The sequence below is a fragment of the Neolamprologus multifasciatus genome, chromosome 11 (genome assembly GCF_963576455.1).
Source record: "Neolamprologus multifasciatus chromosome 11, fNeoMul1.2, whole genome shotgun sequence".
Lineage (NCBI taxonomy): Eukaryota > Metazoa > Chordata > Actinopteri > Cichliformes > Cichlidae > Neolamprologus > Neolamprologus multifasciatus.
Genome location: NC_140449.1, coordinates 15,417,690 through 15,437,381, shown reverse-complemented (window position 1 = coordinate 15,437,381; position 19,692 = coordinate 15,417,690). Strand labels below are relative to the sequence as shown.

General features: G+C 41.5%; 2 protein-coding genes across 5 annotated transcripts; both read right to left on the bottom strand.

The window, feature by feature from the left end:
* Positions 1–11: 11 nt before the first annotated feature.
* Positions 12–11,884, bottom strand: coq3 (coenzyme Q3 methyltransferase). Its single transcript, XM_085177058.1, has 6 exons — positions 9,767–11,884; positions 6,798–6,935; positions 4,909–5,008; positions 3,016–3,267; positions 2,132–2,291; positions 12–1,806 (listed from the first exon to the last, which is right to left on the bottom strand). Exons 1-6 carry the CDS (start codon positions 9,958–9,960, stop codon positions 1,634–1,636), a joined length of 1,017 nt encoding a protein of 338 aa, XP_085033184.1. The 5' UTR covers positions 9,961–11,884; the 3' UTR covers positions 12–1,633.
* Positions 11,885–11,999: 115 nt separating this feature from the next.
* On the bottom strand, positions 12,000–18,276 carry pnisr (PNN-interacting serine/arginine-rich protein). 4 transcript variants are annotated; one of them, XM_085177048.1, is made up of 12 exons: positions 18,168–18,276; positions 17,578–17,686; positions 17,279–17,455; positions 16,937–17,172; positions 16,411–16,576; positions 15,897–16,087; positions 15,639–15,779; positions 15,290–15,389; positions 14,638–14,691; positions 14,031–14,225; positions 12,860–13,952; positions 12,000–12,340 (listed from the first exon to the last, which is right to left on the bottom strand). In XM_085177048.1, exons 2-12 carry the CDS (start codon positions 17,663–17,665, stop codon positions 12,307–12,309), a joined length of 2,475 nt encoding a protein of 824 aa, XP_085033174.1. In that variant the 5' UTR covers positions 17,666–17,686; positions 18,168–18,276; the 3' UTR covers positions 12,000–12,306. The 4 variants fall into 4 exon arrangements, with proteins under 4 accessions (XP_085033174.1, XP_085033176.1, XP_085033175.1 ...); XM_085177050.1 differs by having other exon boundaries at positions 12,860–13,949; XM_085177049.1 differs by having other exon boundaries at positions 14,034–14,225.
* Positions 18,277–19,692: the final 1,416 nt, after the last annotated feature.

Genomic DNA, 19,692 nt, shown 5'->3' with positions numbered 1-19,692 from the left:
CCGACTGCAGCTTCTTACCTTGTGACAGGACTGTTTTATTTCTGGCTCAAAATGGCTTGATATCATTCTTAAGAGACATGCTTGTCATGTGTTTGACAGATTGTGGGTTGACAAGTCATTTAAAGCAGTTTAAATATAGACAATCATTTTGGGGCAAATTCCTGAAATCATTTTTCTGGCACAACACAGACTAAAAGCACAGCGCAGAGTCTCTAACACAGCAGCACAAGAACAGACTCTAGGCATCAGATAGAGGGTTGAGTCTACAAAGGGAACAAAGTTGAACAGTGTGCAAAGGTGCCCCAGAGACTATCCAACATATAGTAATAGGATGTAAGAAGCAAGCTGGAACTGCATAGATGTAGAGGCACAACCAAGTGGCTGTGATAGTGTACAGGAACATCTGTGCTGCATATGGACTAGAAGTCCCCAAGTCCTCAATCACAAAAGGTGGTTGAGAACAACAGGAGTAAGGTCATGTGGGACTTCCACTTCCACATAGAAGCTGCTGGCAAACCAAGCAGTATTGTAGTGGTTGTTGACAAGGAACAAAAGACCGCAGTTGTCATAGATGTTGTAATCCTACCGGACAGCAACATCGGGAAGAAGGAGCACAAGAAAATGGAGAACCAGGTGCTGAAGAAACATCTGGAGCAGATGTGGAAGGTAAAGTCCAAAGTGGTCCTAGTGGTAATAGAAGCATAAAGGAGCTGGAAAATTAGTTTGAGCAGATCCCAGGCACAACATCAAAGGTCTCCATCCAGGAGAGTGCAGTCCAAGGACCAGCTAAGATACTGCACAGAGCACTCTAACTTCCAGGCCTCTGGTAGAGGATCTGAACATGAGGAGCACACACATACCACCCCCCAGAGGGTGAGTTCTTTTTAAAATATGTATATACAAAGAGCATTTTTTTTTAAAACCAGTGAAATGTCAACATATCTGAAATTGAAATAGGTGTAGTGCTCAGTCCTCACAGTGTGCTCTGTTAGCTTCTGCACATGTTCTACAGTCATATTTCTGGTCTCTTTAAGACCATCATGCAAGCATGACTTATTCTCTGCACGAGGGAGATCTGTATTATGTAATACTTCCACATGAGACCAGACCCCTTATAATCCCACAGGAAATGGTTGCCCCTCCCCTCTGTGGACACAAAATATAAATTAATATTAACATCTAAAAACCTAAAATCATGTTTGTTTGTTTTTTGTTAGCATTCAAAATAAATCACATTTTTCACTCTCATGCTTTCATTCTTGAGAAATCAAACTGATGTGAGGTCAGTTTTAATGGAGGATGTTGCAAACCTTTAACTATTCACCCTCAAACACCACACTGACGCAGGACAGCATATGCTGACAATGATTACACAATTAAAGGATGCACCGTTGCTTTACACAGCTTATCAAACACTAGACATGTATTCAGCACTCACGCAGCACAGCACAGCATCAATGGGTCTGCCAAATGCAGCACATCTCTAATTCTATCTGCAGGCAGTTTGTCCCTTTCCTTGAATAAACTCAGTCTCATGTGCTGCGTCACAGCTGGCCGACAGGATGTCAGGGCTGCTCGCGTCTGAGTTATTATTTCTCATTTTTGGATTTCTTCTCAAGTGGCGTGGCGTGGCTCAGCTGCTACTTTCTATGGTTTGGTCCTCTGGGTGGAGGCTGCTGTCCTCAGCCTGTTTTCTCAGTTTGACGGCGTGGAGGGCGTAGTTGATGGCAGTGCTGTCGGTCCAGCTCCAGGCTCCCGACAGGGGGTTGTACAGCATTCCTTTGACAGACTGCACCGAGAAGCCATCTAACAAAGAAGGAAGACACTGATGTCAACACAAAAGGCAAAATTAGATTTTTATTTTTGCACTACTTCTGAACACGAATTATAAAATGAGCTTTGCAGACAATTTATGGACACAGAAATCCTCAAAATTTACTGCTGTTTAAAAAAACTTTTACATCTTGCAGCGACCTTTTGTAATATGGTATATTTACTTAGTTCCACATAGATTTGCCCACTTAATTATTTAAAAAAAATAAAATAAAAAAATAAAAAAACCAACTGCATTTTTAGTCTGTTTTCTATGATCAGTGGGAGCTTCTTTTTTTCTCCCTCCAAAGGGACTTACGAGACTCCAGGAGGCGTTCCAGGTCTACTGGGCTGACAAACTTCTCCCAGTCGTGGGTCCCGTCGGGCACGATGCGCAGCAGCTGCTCCGCTACAACAATGCCCAGCACGTAGGACAGGTTGGTTTTATTTATAGTCGTGATGAAGAGTGAGCCACCTGGCTGCACACAGGGAGCAAAAATGGAAAGGTTTGATTCATGAAATATAAATTAAATAGACTGCGTTACTTCTGGAAACACATTTCATGACACCTCTGCAGGTGATATACAAGGGAGGAGCTCTTCTACGAGAGGCAGCAGGGTATTTATAGAATGGATTTAAGGCTTTCAGAGGACAAAATCCAGCGCGCACGACATGGAAGGATGCCAAACCTCAAAGTTCAACAAGGCCAAGAAATATAGGTTGAACAGGAGGGGAGAGAAAAAAATAAATAAAAGCATGAGCATCAAAAAAATATATGTATGCGTGGTCAAGAAAAGTACATTTAAATGTTTGTTTTTTTTAATGAAAGTGCAGAAGAAAGATTTAGACCAGAGAGAGAGAGAGAGAAGTCCAGTCATGACTTAACCACCTGCATTAAGCTTTTTTCTCCCTGTCAGCTACTTTTGGCCCACTAACCTAGGAGATTCTGACCCTCAGGCTGCAGTACGGACCACAGCTTTCACTAAAACTCTTCAATGATAAGTACAAGGCACACACAGAAAAACACAGCAGGTCATCCACAGACCACGGTCCGGCCCAGTGCTGACTCAGGCACCCGTAACTGTCTAATTCAGAGAGAGGGAACCTCTACCTGATATGCAAACACAAGTGCAGTATTAATACACAAATATCAGAGTCAAAGTATTAAAAAACAAAATAAAACAATAAAACAACAAACAACACCTTTAGCACTTGGCTGCAGCAGAAGGCGAACGTTTCCAGGTCAGCCAGATGTTCCACAACTTCAGACGCCACCACGGCGTCAAAGTGTCCCGCTCCTTCATCCTCTCCTCCTGAGAGCTCTTCCAGGGTGCACACCTGGTAGGACACCCGCTCACATAGGTCTGGGTCAAAGGACGAATGCAGCTGGGCGGTGCCAATGCTGTTTTCCACTGGATCTATACCCAAAACTTTAGCTCCCAGACGACCCAGGGGCTGGAAGAGGATGAGGAGCAGAGAACTGCATGTCAAATTTTTTTTTTAGCCGAATACGATTCACTTAAAAGAAGAACAGACAGTACAAAACCATATTAAAAATGATAAAAGTAGACAAAGCACACATTTTAAATGAATAATATATTAGTTGCATTAGCTTTGAGGAATAAGAATCCGATTTTTCATTGTCCTCTTTGGATGACAAATACAACATTATACATCAATCATATTAACCATGCTAAATACTTCAAAAATAAGTCACTGTTCAACCACAACAGCTAACAATATGAGCAACATTTGTCTTGCATTATAATATATATATATATATATATATATATATATATATATATATCACAATAACTCATATATTTTACTTAGTCTTAAGTAGATAAAATTGACTCTTACACACAAATAATGTTGTACTAGCAAACTTGAAATGTTACTGCTTTGTTATCTAACCTGTCTTCTTCAGGATGCTGTGCTCATTTGACTGAAGTCACTGATTATGTGTTGGAACTCACATTTCAACACCCCTTATGTTTATCTACAGTAATATATTCACTGGGGGGTGATAGGCACAGATTTGCATGAACTATTAAATTCTGGAATACAAAATTTAATGAGAGAAAGAAAATTTCCTGACTTCCATCATTCACTTCATCCAAACTCACCCATAACCTGTCCATCTTCATAAGAAGAAGAACTAGTAAATGGGGACTGTTGTTTTACATGCAGGTAAATACAGCACAGTGTAGGTCAAATGAGAGTTATTTGAATTCAATGTTAGGCTTTTATAATATATCTAAAATATGTCAATTAATACAAGAGATTTTGTGGTTGTTGAGTAAAAAATAAATAAATAAACAAACAACTCATGAAATTTAAAACAATATCAATCATGGCAGTAATGCATCATCTCCACAAGACGCTGTGCTGGCACTGTAAAGAGAGTGGGAAAAAACAGCAGCGATATGCAGGAACATGCACTAAATAAGGGTTTCGTGTGAACGGTGCCCTCCTGTGGACAAAAGCTAAACATCCAAGTCTGACCGAAGAGCTTTTTTGCCCAGGGGCCTGATATCCATCCTTCCGCTGCTGATCCCGTGTGATGGTAGGACTGTTAGTTAAGAAACGGTCAGACACACAATAACAGTCACAGCCTTAACAGGCGCTCTTATCATGTGTGTCTGTGTCTCAATAAGACAACCTGTGTGACAGAGCTGTATAAGAACAGGACCTGATTTTGTCTTCAGAGATCACACAGCACAGCTGGTGAGTCCTCAGCTCACATCAACGCTCCGTCCCGGTCATGCAGCTATCAGCGCTAACAAACAGATAAACAACTGTAAACGACCGACTGTCCAATCCACCACGCCGTGACCAGTCAGATCAAAGCAGAACGAGCACCGGGCTGACGTTGAAATGTTTATCCGGGCTCTGCTGCGTATGCATGTGAGAAGCCTGGCACTGAAGCACATCGAAGGCACATATTTACGCTGCACGAGGGAAGAAAAGACTCAATGTGACGTGAAAGGTAGCAATTGAAACAATTGCGGCCAGACAGATAATATGTAGCAGGAAAGACGCTTTTCTTTGGCGCTGTTGTTTGCTCTGAGTGTGCAGCTTTCGGACGCTTTTTACCTCTGTGAGCAGGCCTCCTCCACAACCGACGTCCAGGATCTTCAGTCCTGCGAGTGGCTTCCCGGGATGGCGCGCTCTGTGCACATTCAGCAGGTTATCCCTGTGCAAGGTAAAAATATATAAAAATATATCTCCCGTTCCCAAGTCTTCAAGATATTTCAGAATACTCTACAACAGACCTAACGCTTAAAAGTAAAAGAACAGTGGGCACATATGAAATTGTGAACCTCCAAAGTCTATGAGAAGCCGCTTAGCATGAGGAAGTGTAGGGGTAGCTCCATGCTGTATTACACCATTTTCTCTCAAATCGCTCCGAGCAACAGTGTCAGCCAGCAAACAAACATCCTCACTTCCTTCCTTAATATGCAGTCCGACAGCCTCCTGCCTGAGGCCCGAAACATGGGAATAGGCTGAGACCTGACTGCACATCATGCTCGTCATTAAAGCTCTGCTAAGGTGCCAAAATATACTTACATCCATCTAACTACCTCCTCGCACTACCACCACCCAGACAGAGCCAGACAAAAGCTACTGCTGAACTATCAGCACATGATAAACCATTACTGTTAGCATGAACTCAGTGATTATTTTCATAAAATTTACTTTGACTTAATGAACCAAAAACCCCAAAAAGAAATTCAGTCTCAAACGTAAGTATTTCTGAGTGTTTTCCAACTTTATATTTTAGAAACTGTGGGTAAACATTTTGTCAAACAGGTAAATTTGCATACACAATGAATAAAAGGTCAACTAATGACCTCTACATTTTTTTCCCTATCATACTGTGTTCCCTCACTTTGGTGATGCTGGTAGAGTAAGCCATCTATCACATGGATCCAAATATCTCCGTGTTCAACTTCGTTGAGATCAGCTGACTGTGAAAACTGTACCATATGGTTCGCATCATTTTCATAATAATCAAACCTTTCAGTGACCCACTCATGTCCTACAGAAGGTTACAACTGCCATCTTGGAAAAGACCACTCCCATCAGGATATAAATCTGTTTCTTCATTGTAATGATTTCCAGTGACCCCATCCTTTGATAAGAGGACAAGTATGATGGAAACTCAGAATTCCTCACAATAAAGGGCAGATTTTTTTTCCTTTAATTTGTCACCATTGCGTGTATAGTTATGATTCACTGTATTGCTGTCAGTGTAACATTTTGAGGACAAAATAGAAGTAGACCATTTTGCTAATAACTAAGGCAAATCAAACACTAAACCCTGTTTTGTTAAAGACATTGCATTTGGTTACTACGCGGGGTATCTGCACAGATCCTGAGCCTGTGTACAACACCATGTATTACAGAACTAAAGCACACACTGAAACAATGAAGAAAATAAGGCACCATGGCAGGATGAACTATCAGTCGCAGAGCTCCAGCAGCAACAGTGGCAGCACTGCTGCTGTCTCTCATTTCAACTTGCCCTGAGGGTAAAATGTTATTGGGCAAATCATTCCCACTCAGACATCACTGACACTAGATCTGTCATACTGTCACCATAAGCACACATCATCATCACCACCACCAACACCACCAAGAAGATCCCAGGGTGGGGGAGGGGAACACAGCACTGGGCTCTTGGCTGGATGGCTGTCATGATTACAGCAAAGGGTCCCGAACAACAGATCTTATCAATCAAAACAGCCCCAGCCGACCCCCAAAACATGCACACGTGTAGAGCCAAAGCAGCTGAAACACTATTGGCTGAAAATGTACTGATCTTTGGAAGAACCCTGTCACTTTCAATTTCTCTTATTTTTTCTTGTATCCTCACAAGTTGCTTTCAGATACCACGAGGCCGCCCGGCTTTCCTTTGGGTTATGTTACGTTGACACCATCTGTTGGCGCCTCTGATGATGATTGACGGGCGGATTGTGTACCGTATAAAAGGCACCCTCAGGTCGTTCATGGCATGAAGAGCTGCAAATTCTCCCTGTTCATCCCACCACTTGTTTGCCAACGACTGGAACTTCCTTAGTTCATCAGGGTCCACAGTGCTGTGAGAGGCTGACCGAACGCTGCATGTGGAAAAAACAAACAAACAAAAAAAAACAGGCATTAAAGTGGAAACAACCGAGCCAAATAAACAAGGAACCAACAAAAGACTGTTATATAGTGTCAATAATAAATAATAAAAATCTCACTATACTTTTTGATTCAAAATTCTTCTCCAGAACCTGCAGCTGAGTAGCCCGACAGCTGTGTTGAGTGTGTGGAGTCGAGCTGTTTGCACACATATTCCAAAAAGTATACACAGCGCTTCACTTGTTCCACATTTTGTCATGTTAAAGCCTTATTCCAACATGGAATCGATTATCACTTCATAATGAGTAAAAAGGTTTGCTTGAAATTCTTGCAATTTTATTAAAAATAGAAAAGAAATATGCCATGTAAGTATTCAAAGTCTTTGCTCAGTTTGATGCTACACGCTTTGCACACCTATCTTTGGGCAGTTTCTCTCATTCTTCTTTGCAGAAACTCTCAAGCTCCATCAGGTTGGACATAGTGGGAGTTGGTACACAGCCATTTTCAGATCTCAAACTTCAATCATGTTCAAGTCTGGGCTCTGGCTAAAGTCACTCCTTTGTTATTTTGGTTGTGTGCTTAGTGTTGTTGTCCTGTTGGAAGATGAACCTTCGCCCCAGTCTGAGTGCCACACTAAGGCTGACTAGTCTCCCAGTTCCTGCTGCCAAAAAACATCTCCCAGCCTGAGTCTACCACCACCAAGCTTCACTGTAGGGATGGTATTGGCCAGGTGATGAGCGATATCTTGTTTCCACCAGACATGATGTTTAGCATTCAGGTCAAAGAGCTCAATCTTTGTTTCAATTTGAAGAACTTTGTTTCTCGTGGTCTGAGAGTCCTTCAAGTGACTTTTGGTAAACTCCAGGTGGGCTGTCTTGTGCCTTTTATTGAGAATTGGCTTCTGTCTGACCCTCTCCCATACAGGCCTGATTGGCGTAATGCTGGAGAAATGATTATCCTTCTGGAAGTTTCTCCTCTCTCCACGCTGGAGCTCTGTCAGACTGACAATCGCTTTCTTGGTCACCTGCCTGACTCAGGTAGAACTTCTCCTATTTACAGATGATGGTGATACTTTTGATGAAGAGTAATATTTCTGTAACCTTCTCCAGATTTGTGCCTCAATAAAATCCTGTGTCAGAGGTCTGCAGACAATTCTTTGCTTTGTTTGTGCTCCAACATGCACTGTTAACTATGGGGCCTTATTTAGACAGGTGGACTCCAATCAAGTTATAGAATCATCTGACAGATGACCAGTGGAACCAGGATGTACATGATTTTGAGTGCCTTTGAATACATATATAAACATATTTGTTTGCTATTTTTAGTAAATTTAAAAGAATTTAAAGCAAACCTTTTATTAACCGTGTCATTATGGGCTATTGTGTGGATTTTTTAGGTAAATAATGAATTTAATCATTTTGGAATGAAGATGTAACATGATGAAACACCAGCAGTCGTGTACTTTCTGGATGCACTGTGTTGGGCTATGTACCAATATCAATATCATTGGCTCTCATATGTGAGCTTGCTGTTTTTCTTATCCTATCCAGTATTTTGCATTCTGCTGTGCTCATCATACTTTGGACATACTGAGTGCAGTAAAACTGAAAAAATGAGTTAATCTAACAAGCAAAATACCAAGTCCTTTTTTTACTGACATCAAACATATAGTTTCTGAAGATGCAAATTGCAAATTCTAAAAAAAAAGGTACTTGTGCTGGCATTTGACCCTCAGTACTCATTTCATTCAGTTCATCTTGCTAAAACCAAGTAAAGACGTGTAAAAAAAAAAAACGTGTAAAATGGTTCGGTAATGATGCAGTCTCTGGTGACGTGCAAATTTTTACAAATGCTGAATTGTGTCGAATTTTGTTTTTTAGTTCATGCATAAGTCACACGCTCAAAATGCTATCACTTGAGTAAAAGAAAAACGCAGCATTTTTAGTGTTCTAAAACATTTGGTGAAAGTGTTCAGCCACAGGACACATGAAGACACTGAAAATCGTGTCTGTAAGCAATGAATCGGTTTGTGCAGAGATAATCTGCTTGGAAGCCTTTCTAATATGTTACCATCCACAAAGATACTCAACTTTAAGATACTTTGACTATAAGGCAGTGTATTGGAGGAGCATCACACATTTCAAGAATCAGTCCAGTTCATTTAACAAAATGACAAACCTGACTATCTTTCTGGATGCAAAATGATGCTTGTATTAAATTTCAGAGTAATAATTAGAATTATTTCCATAACATATTTAGTCTAAGCAGTAGCTGTATGCTGCTAAATTTCACTGGGTTTTACAGTTTTTTTGTTTTGTTTTTTGTTTTGTTTTTTAAACTTGAATACTGGTTAGCACTGTTGCCGCACAGCAAGAAGGTCCTGAGTTCAATTCCACCATCAGGCCAGGGTCTTTCTGTGTGGAGTTTGCATGTTCTCCCCGTGTTTGCGTGGGTTCCCTCCGGGTACTCCGGCTTCCTCCCACCGTCCAAAGACATGCAGCTTGTGGGGATAGGTTAATTGGATTATCCAAATTGCCACTAGGTGTGAATGTGCGAGTGAATGTGAGTGCGAATGGTTGTCTGTCCCTGTGTGTTGGCCCTGCGACAGACTGGCGACCTGTCCAGGGTGTACCCTGCCTCTCGCCCTATGACAGCTGGGATAGGCTCCAGCGCCCCCCGCGACCCTGAAAAGGATAAGCGGAAGCGAATGGATGGATGGAACTTGAATACTGATTTCTAGCCCTGCTTCCGGCTCCCCAAATATTCTTATACAATGTGGCACCGTAAAGGAAGGTGTCACCACACGAGTGTGTCTGCTAAATACCCGTTATGACGGAACACAGCACGTCGCTCTATCTCCCGACAGGCGCTCCTCTGCAGCCACAGTGTCCGCTGTTTACACACCGCAGTCCAGCCGAACCCGCTTCGACCTGCGGCCCTCTGGGCCAGGCCGCAAACAGCGGTCGTTTTAAGGCAGTGCAGCCGTAACATGAGGCGGCGAAACTTGTTGGAGTACATGTCATAAAACCAACGAGGTACTAGCTGTGAAGTTCATAATAAACAGTCTTCTTCGTCTTTGGAGTTCAGCGTCGCTGGTTTTCCTTCTTCTTCTACGCTGAGATTTAAGCGCAGCTCTCACCGTCGCCGTTGCACTGCTGCCCTCCTCTGCCTTTGGAGATGAGCCCACTTCTCCACTCTAGTTTCTCGGGCCCCTCAGGTAAAACCAGCTAGATGCTCCCCTGTAAAGCCTGCTTCCAGATTACAGTTACTATTTTCAGTTTCGTCATCATTGACGTTGACTATCTTTTTCAATTATTCCCCACTTCCTCTTGAGCTGCTAAGGACCCAGTGCCTCTGCCACTCTTCATTTATTTATATTTTATATATTTAATTTTATGCTATGCCAGTTTTCTTTTTTGACTGCTTGTGTCTGCTCTATGGTATTCGAAAAAAATAAATATGAGCAGTAAAAGTATGCCAAGTTCTTCCTTAATTGTTTAAAAATTAAAAAGTACCAGTTGAGACCTGACCAACTGGACAATGTAGAGTCTATGACTTTGGTTAGTTTCATTTGTCCAATACACTTTTTTACCCAGTAATCACTTGCTGGTTAATAGTATCCATCAGTAAAGAAATCGGATATTGCAAATCACTCACTAAAAATCAGTGTTTGCACAGTAGGAAATGGAAGTTTGACAGCTTTCTGTTTGTTCCCAGTTTTTTAATTTATGTTTTAAAATGGATTTGTGGGAGTCATACTCTCAGTTGTAATGCCTGATCAAACATTTAACTATAGTTTCATTTTTTTAAAAAGTGCCAATCATCTCTGTACAAACAGAAAAAAAGTTTACTCATTGGGGAAAAACCAAAACTGATAACTTCACTGGCCAATCATATGTTACTGATGACTATTTTTTACTACTAGGGTGTAATTTGTGATAACTTGTATTATGTTCACATGTGGAACAAAACAGTAAGATCACCTATGACAAGAGCGTTTCTGGCACAGTGGAAACAGCTGAATGGTTTGAGGGACGTGAGATGAAGATTTTTGTGTTGACTGTTGTCTCCAAATTCTAAATGTGATTAAGCATTTAACCTGCACAGGCTTCAAGTACTCATGTGGTACACTAACCTGTGCTCCCCATTTGTCAGCACTTGGACTCAGTGTTGGGATGCATTACATGGAGTTTTTTTTTTCCAAGGCCAAATCCAAGCATCACCTTTCAGAAAACTGTCTGGATATGCTCATGTTATATTTTTATGTTCCAGGATTTAAAAAAAAAAAAAAAAAAGAATGAAAAAAAGATCAGAAACAATAGTGTACCAAACACTGGGCATGATTTTCAGGCTGACCTGCAGCTGAGAGCTTTTAACGATGTGTTATATAAGAAGTGACACTACTGAAGTGTTAATATTATTTTATATTGAATAACTGTTTTTCAGTATGAACAAACAAGCAATTCGATGCTTTAAACAGAAACCATTATCCTAACTACAGCATCAAAAATATTTTTTTCCTAAAGTAAAAGTTCTTATACAAAACAACCTTTTAGATTTTTAAGAGTTACAGTTTGATGTTGTAGATCTAAATTGATTTGATTAAAATAACTTATTTAATCACTTAAATATTGCTGCATTGCTTTATCTATAACAAAACAGCAATAAACTTGTAGATTTAGTTTAAAAAGTGACACTCTAAAACGTATATAAAATATGGTAAGGAATACAAAGTGCACCATTTGCAGTACCTAGTGGAACAGAAGTAGCATAACTTGTAAATACTTATGGACAAAGCAACCGTTCTTCAGAAAACTGAGAAAATGTTTTAAGTTACGTTCTACCATTCATTCTATCAATGCACAGTTTTTGCATCACATGATTAACACTACTTCCATGCAGCAGCACTGACAGCTGAACACATGCAGCCTTAAAGTGGGAATTATTGTAATCTCAGGGAAGTAGCAGGATCCTGCTTTGTATGGTTACGTTTAATGCAATTGTAACACGCATCATTAAATACTGTGTTAGTAAAAACTGAATTAAGGTCAGAGAGGTAGTGAGGCAAGACAAGAAACAGTTTATTAGACATCTTACAATAATTGGAGAAAAAGTTAATCTTCTTTTAAAATATACACAGTTTCACTTGAGTTTTTTAGTGTGTAATTAAACTGTGCATGATAATGGAAACTCCTACCATTCAAACTTGTTCTTCAGGCACACTTTAAAAAGAACATATTTACAGTAAAAGAAAAGTATGAGGGGGTTTTCACCTACACAACTGCCTCTATAATGAGACAAGCCTGTTCAACTCATGGAATTTAAAATGGCAAAGTGCACAGATCAGGGCAGTGACTGTGCTCCTCAGCGTCTGCTACGACGGGAGGGAGACGTCGACCTGAAAGAAAGTTATGAACACGACATTATTCCTGCACTAATGACACTGATTGCAGTGCACAACAGAACAAAACACGTTTCACCAAAAATACTGTCAAGACTATAAATACGTCAGAAAACTTCCATAAAAACTAATGTTATACAAATTCTACAGATGCAAATTAAACTGCAGAACATGGCGAAAAGACAAATTTGTTTGTTTGGCTCAATTTGACATTTTCGCACTCTATTTTGGCCAGGAACCAGACAAATCAGGCAGATGTTCTAGGGAAGCGGTACTTGCTAGTATTCAGTAATGGCATATTTGCATTTGACATAGAAAACCGTTGTGAAAGATTTAAGCCTTTAATTCATGAGACCTGACTTTACACAGTCAGGCACGTGTAGCTGTATTAAACATTAAATTTTCATAACAGCCAACATTTTCCTCTCAGCTACTAAAACAGATCAAAGACTCGAGAGAAATCACAATGAAAACAGTATTATACAGTATTTTGAAAGAGAAAAAAACGAATACTACCTTGATCGCGACTTAGACTTGTGTTTGCGGCTTGCCTTCTTACCAGACTTGTGAGATTTTTCCGTCGATCTTGAGCGACTACGTTTGGATTTCTTATATTTTTTTTCCTTGCTAACTTCAGGGGAGGGGGATCTACTTGAGTCAGAGTCTGAGTGCCTCTTGCTAGCTTTGGCCGAGCCCTTCTTGCTGGCTTTACTATCATGTCGCGAGTGCTTGTCAGTTTGAGAATCTGTTCCTAACTCGCTCTCTTTCCTTTTCTTCGATTTGCCATTCTCTTCACTAACTACAGAGCTCCCTTTTTCCTTCTCCTTTTCCTTCTCTTTGGTCTTTGGCTTTTCCTTCTTTTTATCCACCTCTTTGTCTCTATCTTTATCCTTCTTTTTCTTGTCTTTCTCATGACTACGACTCCTTTCCCTCCTCCTCTCTCTGTCTTTGCTAGAAGCCTTTTGTTTATGTTTGCTGCTGCGACTATGACTGCTGTCCCTGCGTTCCCGGCTCCTTTTCCTCTCTCTATCCCTGTCCCTGCTGCGACTGCGACTTCCTCTGGCCCTCTCTCTGGCCCTGTCTCTGGACCTAGATCTACTCCTTCGACTCCTGCGCTCCCTGGAATCACTGCGATCTTTCTTGTGGCGGCCTGATCGCTCTGCACTGCTCCTCCTCCTGTCCCTGCCCTTCTCACTGCGATCACTACGATGCCTGTGTGAGCTGTGGCTGCGGCTGCGCTGCCGGGTTTTGTGGGATGAGGAGCGACTACGTCTCCTTTTCCTTCGCGGGGAGGAAGATCGAGAGGAGCTACGGGAAGATGCTGAGGAAGAAGATGAGGAGGAGGAAGATCGACTGCTGCTGTGGCTGGAGGTGGAGCGGGAGCTGCTGCTGTGACCATTGGCGGGAGAATCGCTGCCGCCTCTCCCTGAGCGTTCCTTCCCTCTGCCTGAATGCTTTCCCTCACTACCCTCCCTCTCACTACGGGACCTGCGCCTGTCTGCCAAGGGCTCTGCCTCCCTCTCTTTCATGTCCTGTTTGTGTGGATATTCTGACTGACTCTCATCATATTCCCCCCTTTCTTTACTTAATCTCTCCTTTGCCATCTCTTCTGTACAAACAGAAAACAAAGACTCAGGTTAAAAGTGAACTAGTAACACACATTGCACAAATGTTATTTAATATTTACCACGTGCTAGCAGCGCCTCCTGAGCTTGTTTCTCTTGCAGCAGCTGCATCTCCCGCTCTTTGCGGCGGAACGCGTCCTGCTTCTCCCGGATGCGGTGACGTAATTCTTCCTCATCTGTGTCTGAGGATTCGGATCCTCGGACGCTACGGCCATCCTCATCCTCGCTCTCATCTGAACCATAGTCACCGAGCCCGCCTGCCACAACAGAGCCCCCAGGTTGTTGAGTGTTGGAAACTGTTAAGATCCGCTCTCAAATCAGGTTCCACTTATGAAACCACTCAATCCAAACTCAAGGTCCCCATGAAAGGCACTTAATCTTGTTTAACTTTATAATTCACACCAGTAAACCTCTTATTAACATAGAGTACACATACAGCTCTTAAACACTTTCAACAGTCTGTAATGTCTTTGAGAGCATGCTTCTAATTTCAAAGCACAGATCTAAAAAGCAAGTCAGATGCCACTTTTGCCTTAAATAGTAGCAGTGAAATATTGGGTGTCACGCTTTGTGCCAACAGCTTTTCCCACGTTCCGACTAATAACCCCGACTATAAACCAAAGAAATTTCCCTTCCCTCCCCACCAGTGACAGAAAAAGGGATACTCACTGAGACCGGTCAGAGAAGCCAGTGCACTTGACTGTGCCAGCTGTTTTGCAGGAGCTTTGATTCACATCAACAACAGGAACAACATGTTAAAACACATACTGCCATTTTCTCAAAGGCAAGAGTCGCTAGAGAAAGGGATGGGGGCCACAGATAAAGCACTATTCACAAGAGCTGCCATTGGTAACAAGAGAAAAAAAATATAAAATAAAACAAAAGAAATGGAGAAAAGAGAGAGGGTTAACAAACAAACTTCTGTCACACATCCAAGTCAAACAGTCGGACAGGAGCGAAAGAACCAATCTGTACTAATGCACAGTCACTTCACTGGAGGAAGTCTCTTGTATCTACAGGTGAGTCAGCGCTGAGACTTTATTCAGTCTTACAGCCATTCAGCAGCACCTCCAATACCATGACAGGTTTTCAATACTGTCTGTGACAAACACTGCTCTGCTGTGTCCTGATGCATTAGCAGAGAATGGTTGGAAATGCATATCAGACAGACATACTCTGATGTATGCTGCTCAGTCACCCTCACTTACAGGGTGTTACGGAGTAATTTTAAGAGGCACGTAACGAATTCTGTCCAGATTTAAACATAATGTTTTTGTGACAAGCAGAGATAATGCAAAAAGAGGAAAATATAAGACCAGACCTCGAGTGGCTTTCCTGTGAGTATCTCTAGCCACATGCAGGATCTCTTCATTTGTGACCTCAAGAAGGATCTCTGTCAGGAGTGTTTTTGTCATCACCATCTAAAACAAGGAAAAATTAACAAACATCTCAATATTTTATCAATTTCAACAATTAGATTAAAATCAAGCGCTCAAAAAGGAGTCAACTGGACATTTTTGGTTTGTAAACACATTTCACCTCTACAAATCAGAAAAGAAGTCCAGTTGCCTCCGTTTTGAACACTAAAAACTGCCATGACCCGGACTGAGAACCTACACAATCACACTCAAATCCGACTACTTGAATGTAATTTGAAAGTTCAAACTGACCAGCTGGAATTCCTTTTCCTCCTCAGTCATTTCAGGTTCACTGTCTTCTGCAGGGGGCGAGGGACTCCGCGCAGAAAATGCTTTCTTTAGTGAAATCTTTTCTTCGTTGTCATTATCATCATTGCCCTCATCATCACTGTCCTGATGCAAACAGAAGAGAAGAATGAGTTTCAATCAAGAAAACATAGCCAATCATTGCTACAGATAAAGAGGGAAAACAAAAAGATTTGCAGTACGGGTCTTAAACGAGTTCCTTACAAATTTACTCTTGCGGGGCAGACGTGGGCCATCACCACCCTCATCGGCCTCATGGCCTTTAACGTCATCTTTTGCCATTTCTGCATGCTCCTTCTCCATCCGCTCACGCTCCAGCTTCTTTTGCTTCTCCCTGTCCATCTTTTCAAGACCTTCTCTGATCCATGCAGGTAGTGTGCGTCTCTTTACAGCATCTGGAGATCAAACGCGTTATCCACATATATTTTACAAACGATTAAACTATTCCAGTACAAATCCATGTACACAAAGAAGATGTTGTATTGATATGGTGCATCGGTTTCTACAGCTATCACCTATTTAAATTTGACTCTTTTTTTTTTTTTTAAACAAACAATGAAACCAACACAGGTGGAATAAGGACTTCGATTATTTAAACATATAGTCATCTACTGATATTTATCTCATAACCTCAATACCATTTTCTTGAAATGTTTCTAGAAAGTTCAGGAATTTAAATAGATAACTAAAAAAAAGAAATTCAGACATCAGGACTCACCTAATGGTGCTGCTGGGGCCTCAGGTTTGACAGGGAGCTGGATAGGGGATCTTGGCCTGTCTCGAAACCCAGGCGGTCTGGCATCTCGTCTGTTCTGAGGAGGACCCTGCCAGTATGGGGAGTGGAAGCCTGCTGGTGTCGGAGCAAATGATGAGGCAGCTCCATGCTGTTGAGAGACAGCACAAACTCAAAATTAAAGTCAGTTCTAAGTACTAAAGGTCCTCTGTTTTGGCAGTCACTAGGTGTGGGGTTGCTGGTGTCTTTCCCCACTCCTTACTGAGCTAAAGGGTATACTTGGGTTAAAAGGGGAAAAGAAAAAAAAAACTCAACAAATAAAGTAATAACAAACCATGCTGGATCCTCAACAAGCCAACACTTCCTCTGCACAGCATCAAGAAAGCAAACGACTGATACGCCTAGATGCTCGGACCCGGCAGAGTGTCTATGGATTGCTCCTTCTCGTGCTACTTGGCTGTCACACTAAAACCAAAACGCTTCAACAGTTTCTACCGTAGCATCTGCATACCTGATAATCAAACTGGTTCATGGCCATGGGGGCCATGGCGTAGCTGTCGGGCTGTGCCCCATACCCATGGCTGTTCTGGGGGTAAACCCCATGGTGGGCTTCAGAGTTGAATTCCACGCTGTCCTGGCTGTTGCTGTCCTCGCTGGGGTTCACCACATCCATTGGTCCTGACCCTGGAGGGATCCAGGCCTGGTCAGGGGGTGGAGGAGGAGGGGGCTGGCCATGCATTCCCCATTCTGTTAAACACAAAATACTTAAACAAGCCACAAGAGAAATCTCCACAGTTTTTTGTTTTGGTTTTTTCCAGGGGGAGCACCATGGCTCAAAGGCTTAATTGTGTACCTGGTTGCCACATTCTGCCAAATGCTGGGTCACCCTGAAAGTTGCTGTGATTATTCTGTCCAACAGATTCAAGGCCTGGGATGTCCTGACCATTGGGCTGGATGTTCTGCTGCTCTCCTCCTGTAGACTCTTTTTGGGCTATCCATGCTTGCGCCAGGGCTGCCCAGTCCACTTGACCTGGAAAAAGTGCATTAAGACTAGTTGCCAGTACAGTTTTTGAATCCATTGTAAAATATTTAGATTTTTTTTATTGAGGGAGCAAAAATGCCATTTGTGGTGTATGGGCATCACTCACTAACCTGGATCATGCTGATGCTGAAAAGATTGCATCCACTGCTGCTGGCTAAGAGGCCATTGCGGCCAGGGCTGTCCTCCCTGGTCCCACATTGCTCCTTTCACGATTTACACCTGAAACACCCAGATCAGCTACATTTAATTGTATTGTGCACCCTCAACATGGAGAGGTGTGTCAGTGTAGAATTACACTTGCCAAATGACAATGGAATTGCAAGCTGCAATAAAGTGCTAACGCTACTTCAAACTGACCGGCTAGCTGTACGTTGGGAGACACCTCCCTCTTAACGTTAGGATGCTACCTAATGTGAGACATTGTGTCGTTACTTACATACGATACTGAAATTAATTCGGGAATTGTGCTTTGGTTCTTTTTTGTTTTTTTAATTAATTTTTTTTTTTAGCTAAGAAAGCTTAGCCATGCTAACGTGAGCTAATATTAGCTAGGCTAGGCTGAGTCTGAAAACCAGCAGTTAGCACCACATTTTTCTCAACGACCAAGCAAAGGTTCACTCATTTAAATTAGGCCATAATGGGAAAGAAGAGTGGATGAAATTTACACTGAAGCTGTGCTTTGAGTTTACAGAATTCCCACCTTTGCCTGACGGGTTCGTTCCGGCGATGCGGTCGCAAATCAAAATGGCTGTACATGCGAGCTGCTCGGAGGAAGTACGAAAGAAGAACTGCTGCCTTCAAACTAAATAGGAAAGTTACAAATCATTCAGTATCCATGGTTAGTATAAGTTTGCTGGAAGATTATTTGAAAAGTCGAAGAGATACTCAATCTAGTCTCTGACTGTATGTGCAATACAGTGCTTGTGAACTTAGTGCGTGTTAGGACATTCATTTGTCCTATGTCAAAAAAGTTGAATTTGTTGTTCTAATTTGAGCTATTAAATACATTTAATGAATTTTAAATTTTTGTAGCTATAACGGGTGCATTTCCTAACCTCAAATAATAATTTTGTTGTCTAAACTTGAATAAATGGGATTAAACTGAAAATGAAACGGAAGAAAAAAGTCTTTCCACTTGAAAGCTTTTCTGTACGAGCAGCAAGTGAAGGCAGCACGCCAAAGGCTTCAGATGGTGATGTGATTTTAGCACCCATTTATAGCTTGCGTAGTTTTCATGTAACTGGAATGCCGAGATGCCTTTCAACGTACACCCTCATAGAGGGTATAGAGAATGTGCCGCAATGTGCATTCAGAACCACAGCCATTTGGAATTGAAACAACAAATCTACCCAGGGCCTTCCTGTTTGTAGGGACCCTTCTAAGCCTGTAATGAAACGCCGTTTTTTTGTTTTCGACTGCTCGTTTCTCTGCAGTTCTTCTTCTTCTTGTTATTATCAAGCTCCCTGACAAAACTCAGCTGAGTGAGCGAACTTCCAAAATTAGAATAGAAAAAAATGAAACAGCCTAAAATAAAAATAAAGAAAGGAAATTGAAAGAAAGCAAACTGTGTGACGTCAATAGTTCATTTTCTTTCAAAAGAAAGGTGGGAAGAGCACAACTAACACATTAAGGATGGTTTAGATATCAGCAGTTGTTATAGATAGTGTAAGTAGTTACTTCATAGTGATGGATGTGTTCATGTATCTTTTTCTCCTTGTACCATGTACACCAGCACCTGTTTTTATTACTAAATAACCCAACATATCTGAACGACCATCACGCTTCGTTATTCATTTTGATAATATGAAGTCAAACACTCAAACATATCAGATCATCTCTATTATTTACAATCATTATGGTGACTTTGGTGATCTGGTTGGATCTTTGATGTGCCTCAGCACCAAAACGGCTGGAAAACAGTATAAGGCTGTAAGCAGGTTAGCCTAATATCAGTCCTGTATGCTTCATTCCTGTGGAGGTTATGTCTGTGTAGCAGCTCATGAGGCTTAGAGGTAATCTGACAAAGACTAGAACTGAAGATGTTTCTTGCACATTTATATTTTAATAGTTTCCAACGTATAGATCATCAGTTATTATTATCATTTTAACTAGTTTTTTTTTTTTTTAAAAACTGCAGAAAATAATTCATTTGTAATGAATGAATATTTTGCACAAAAAGCAGCCACAGCCATTTAACATCAGAGGCTTCTTAGCTTGAATTCCCC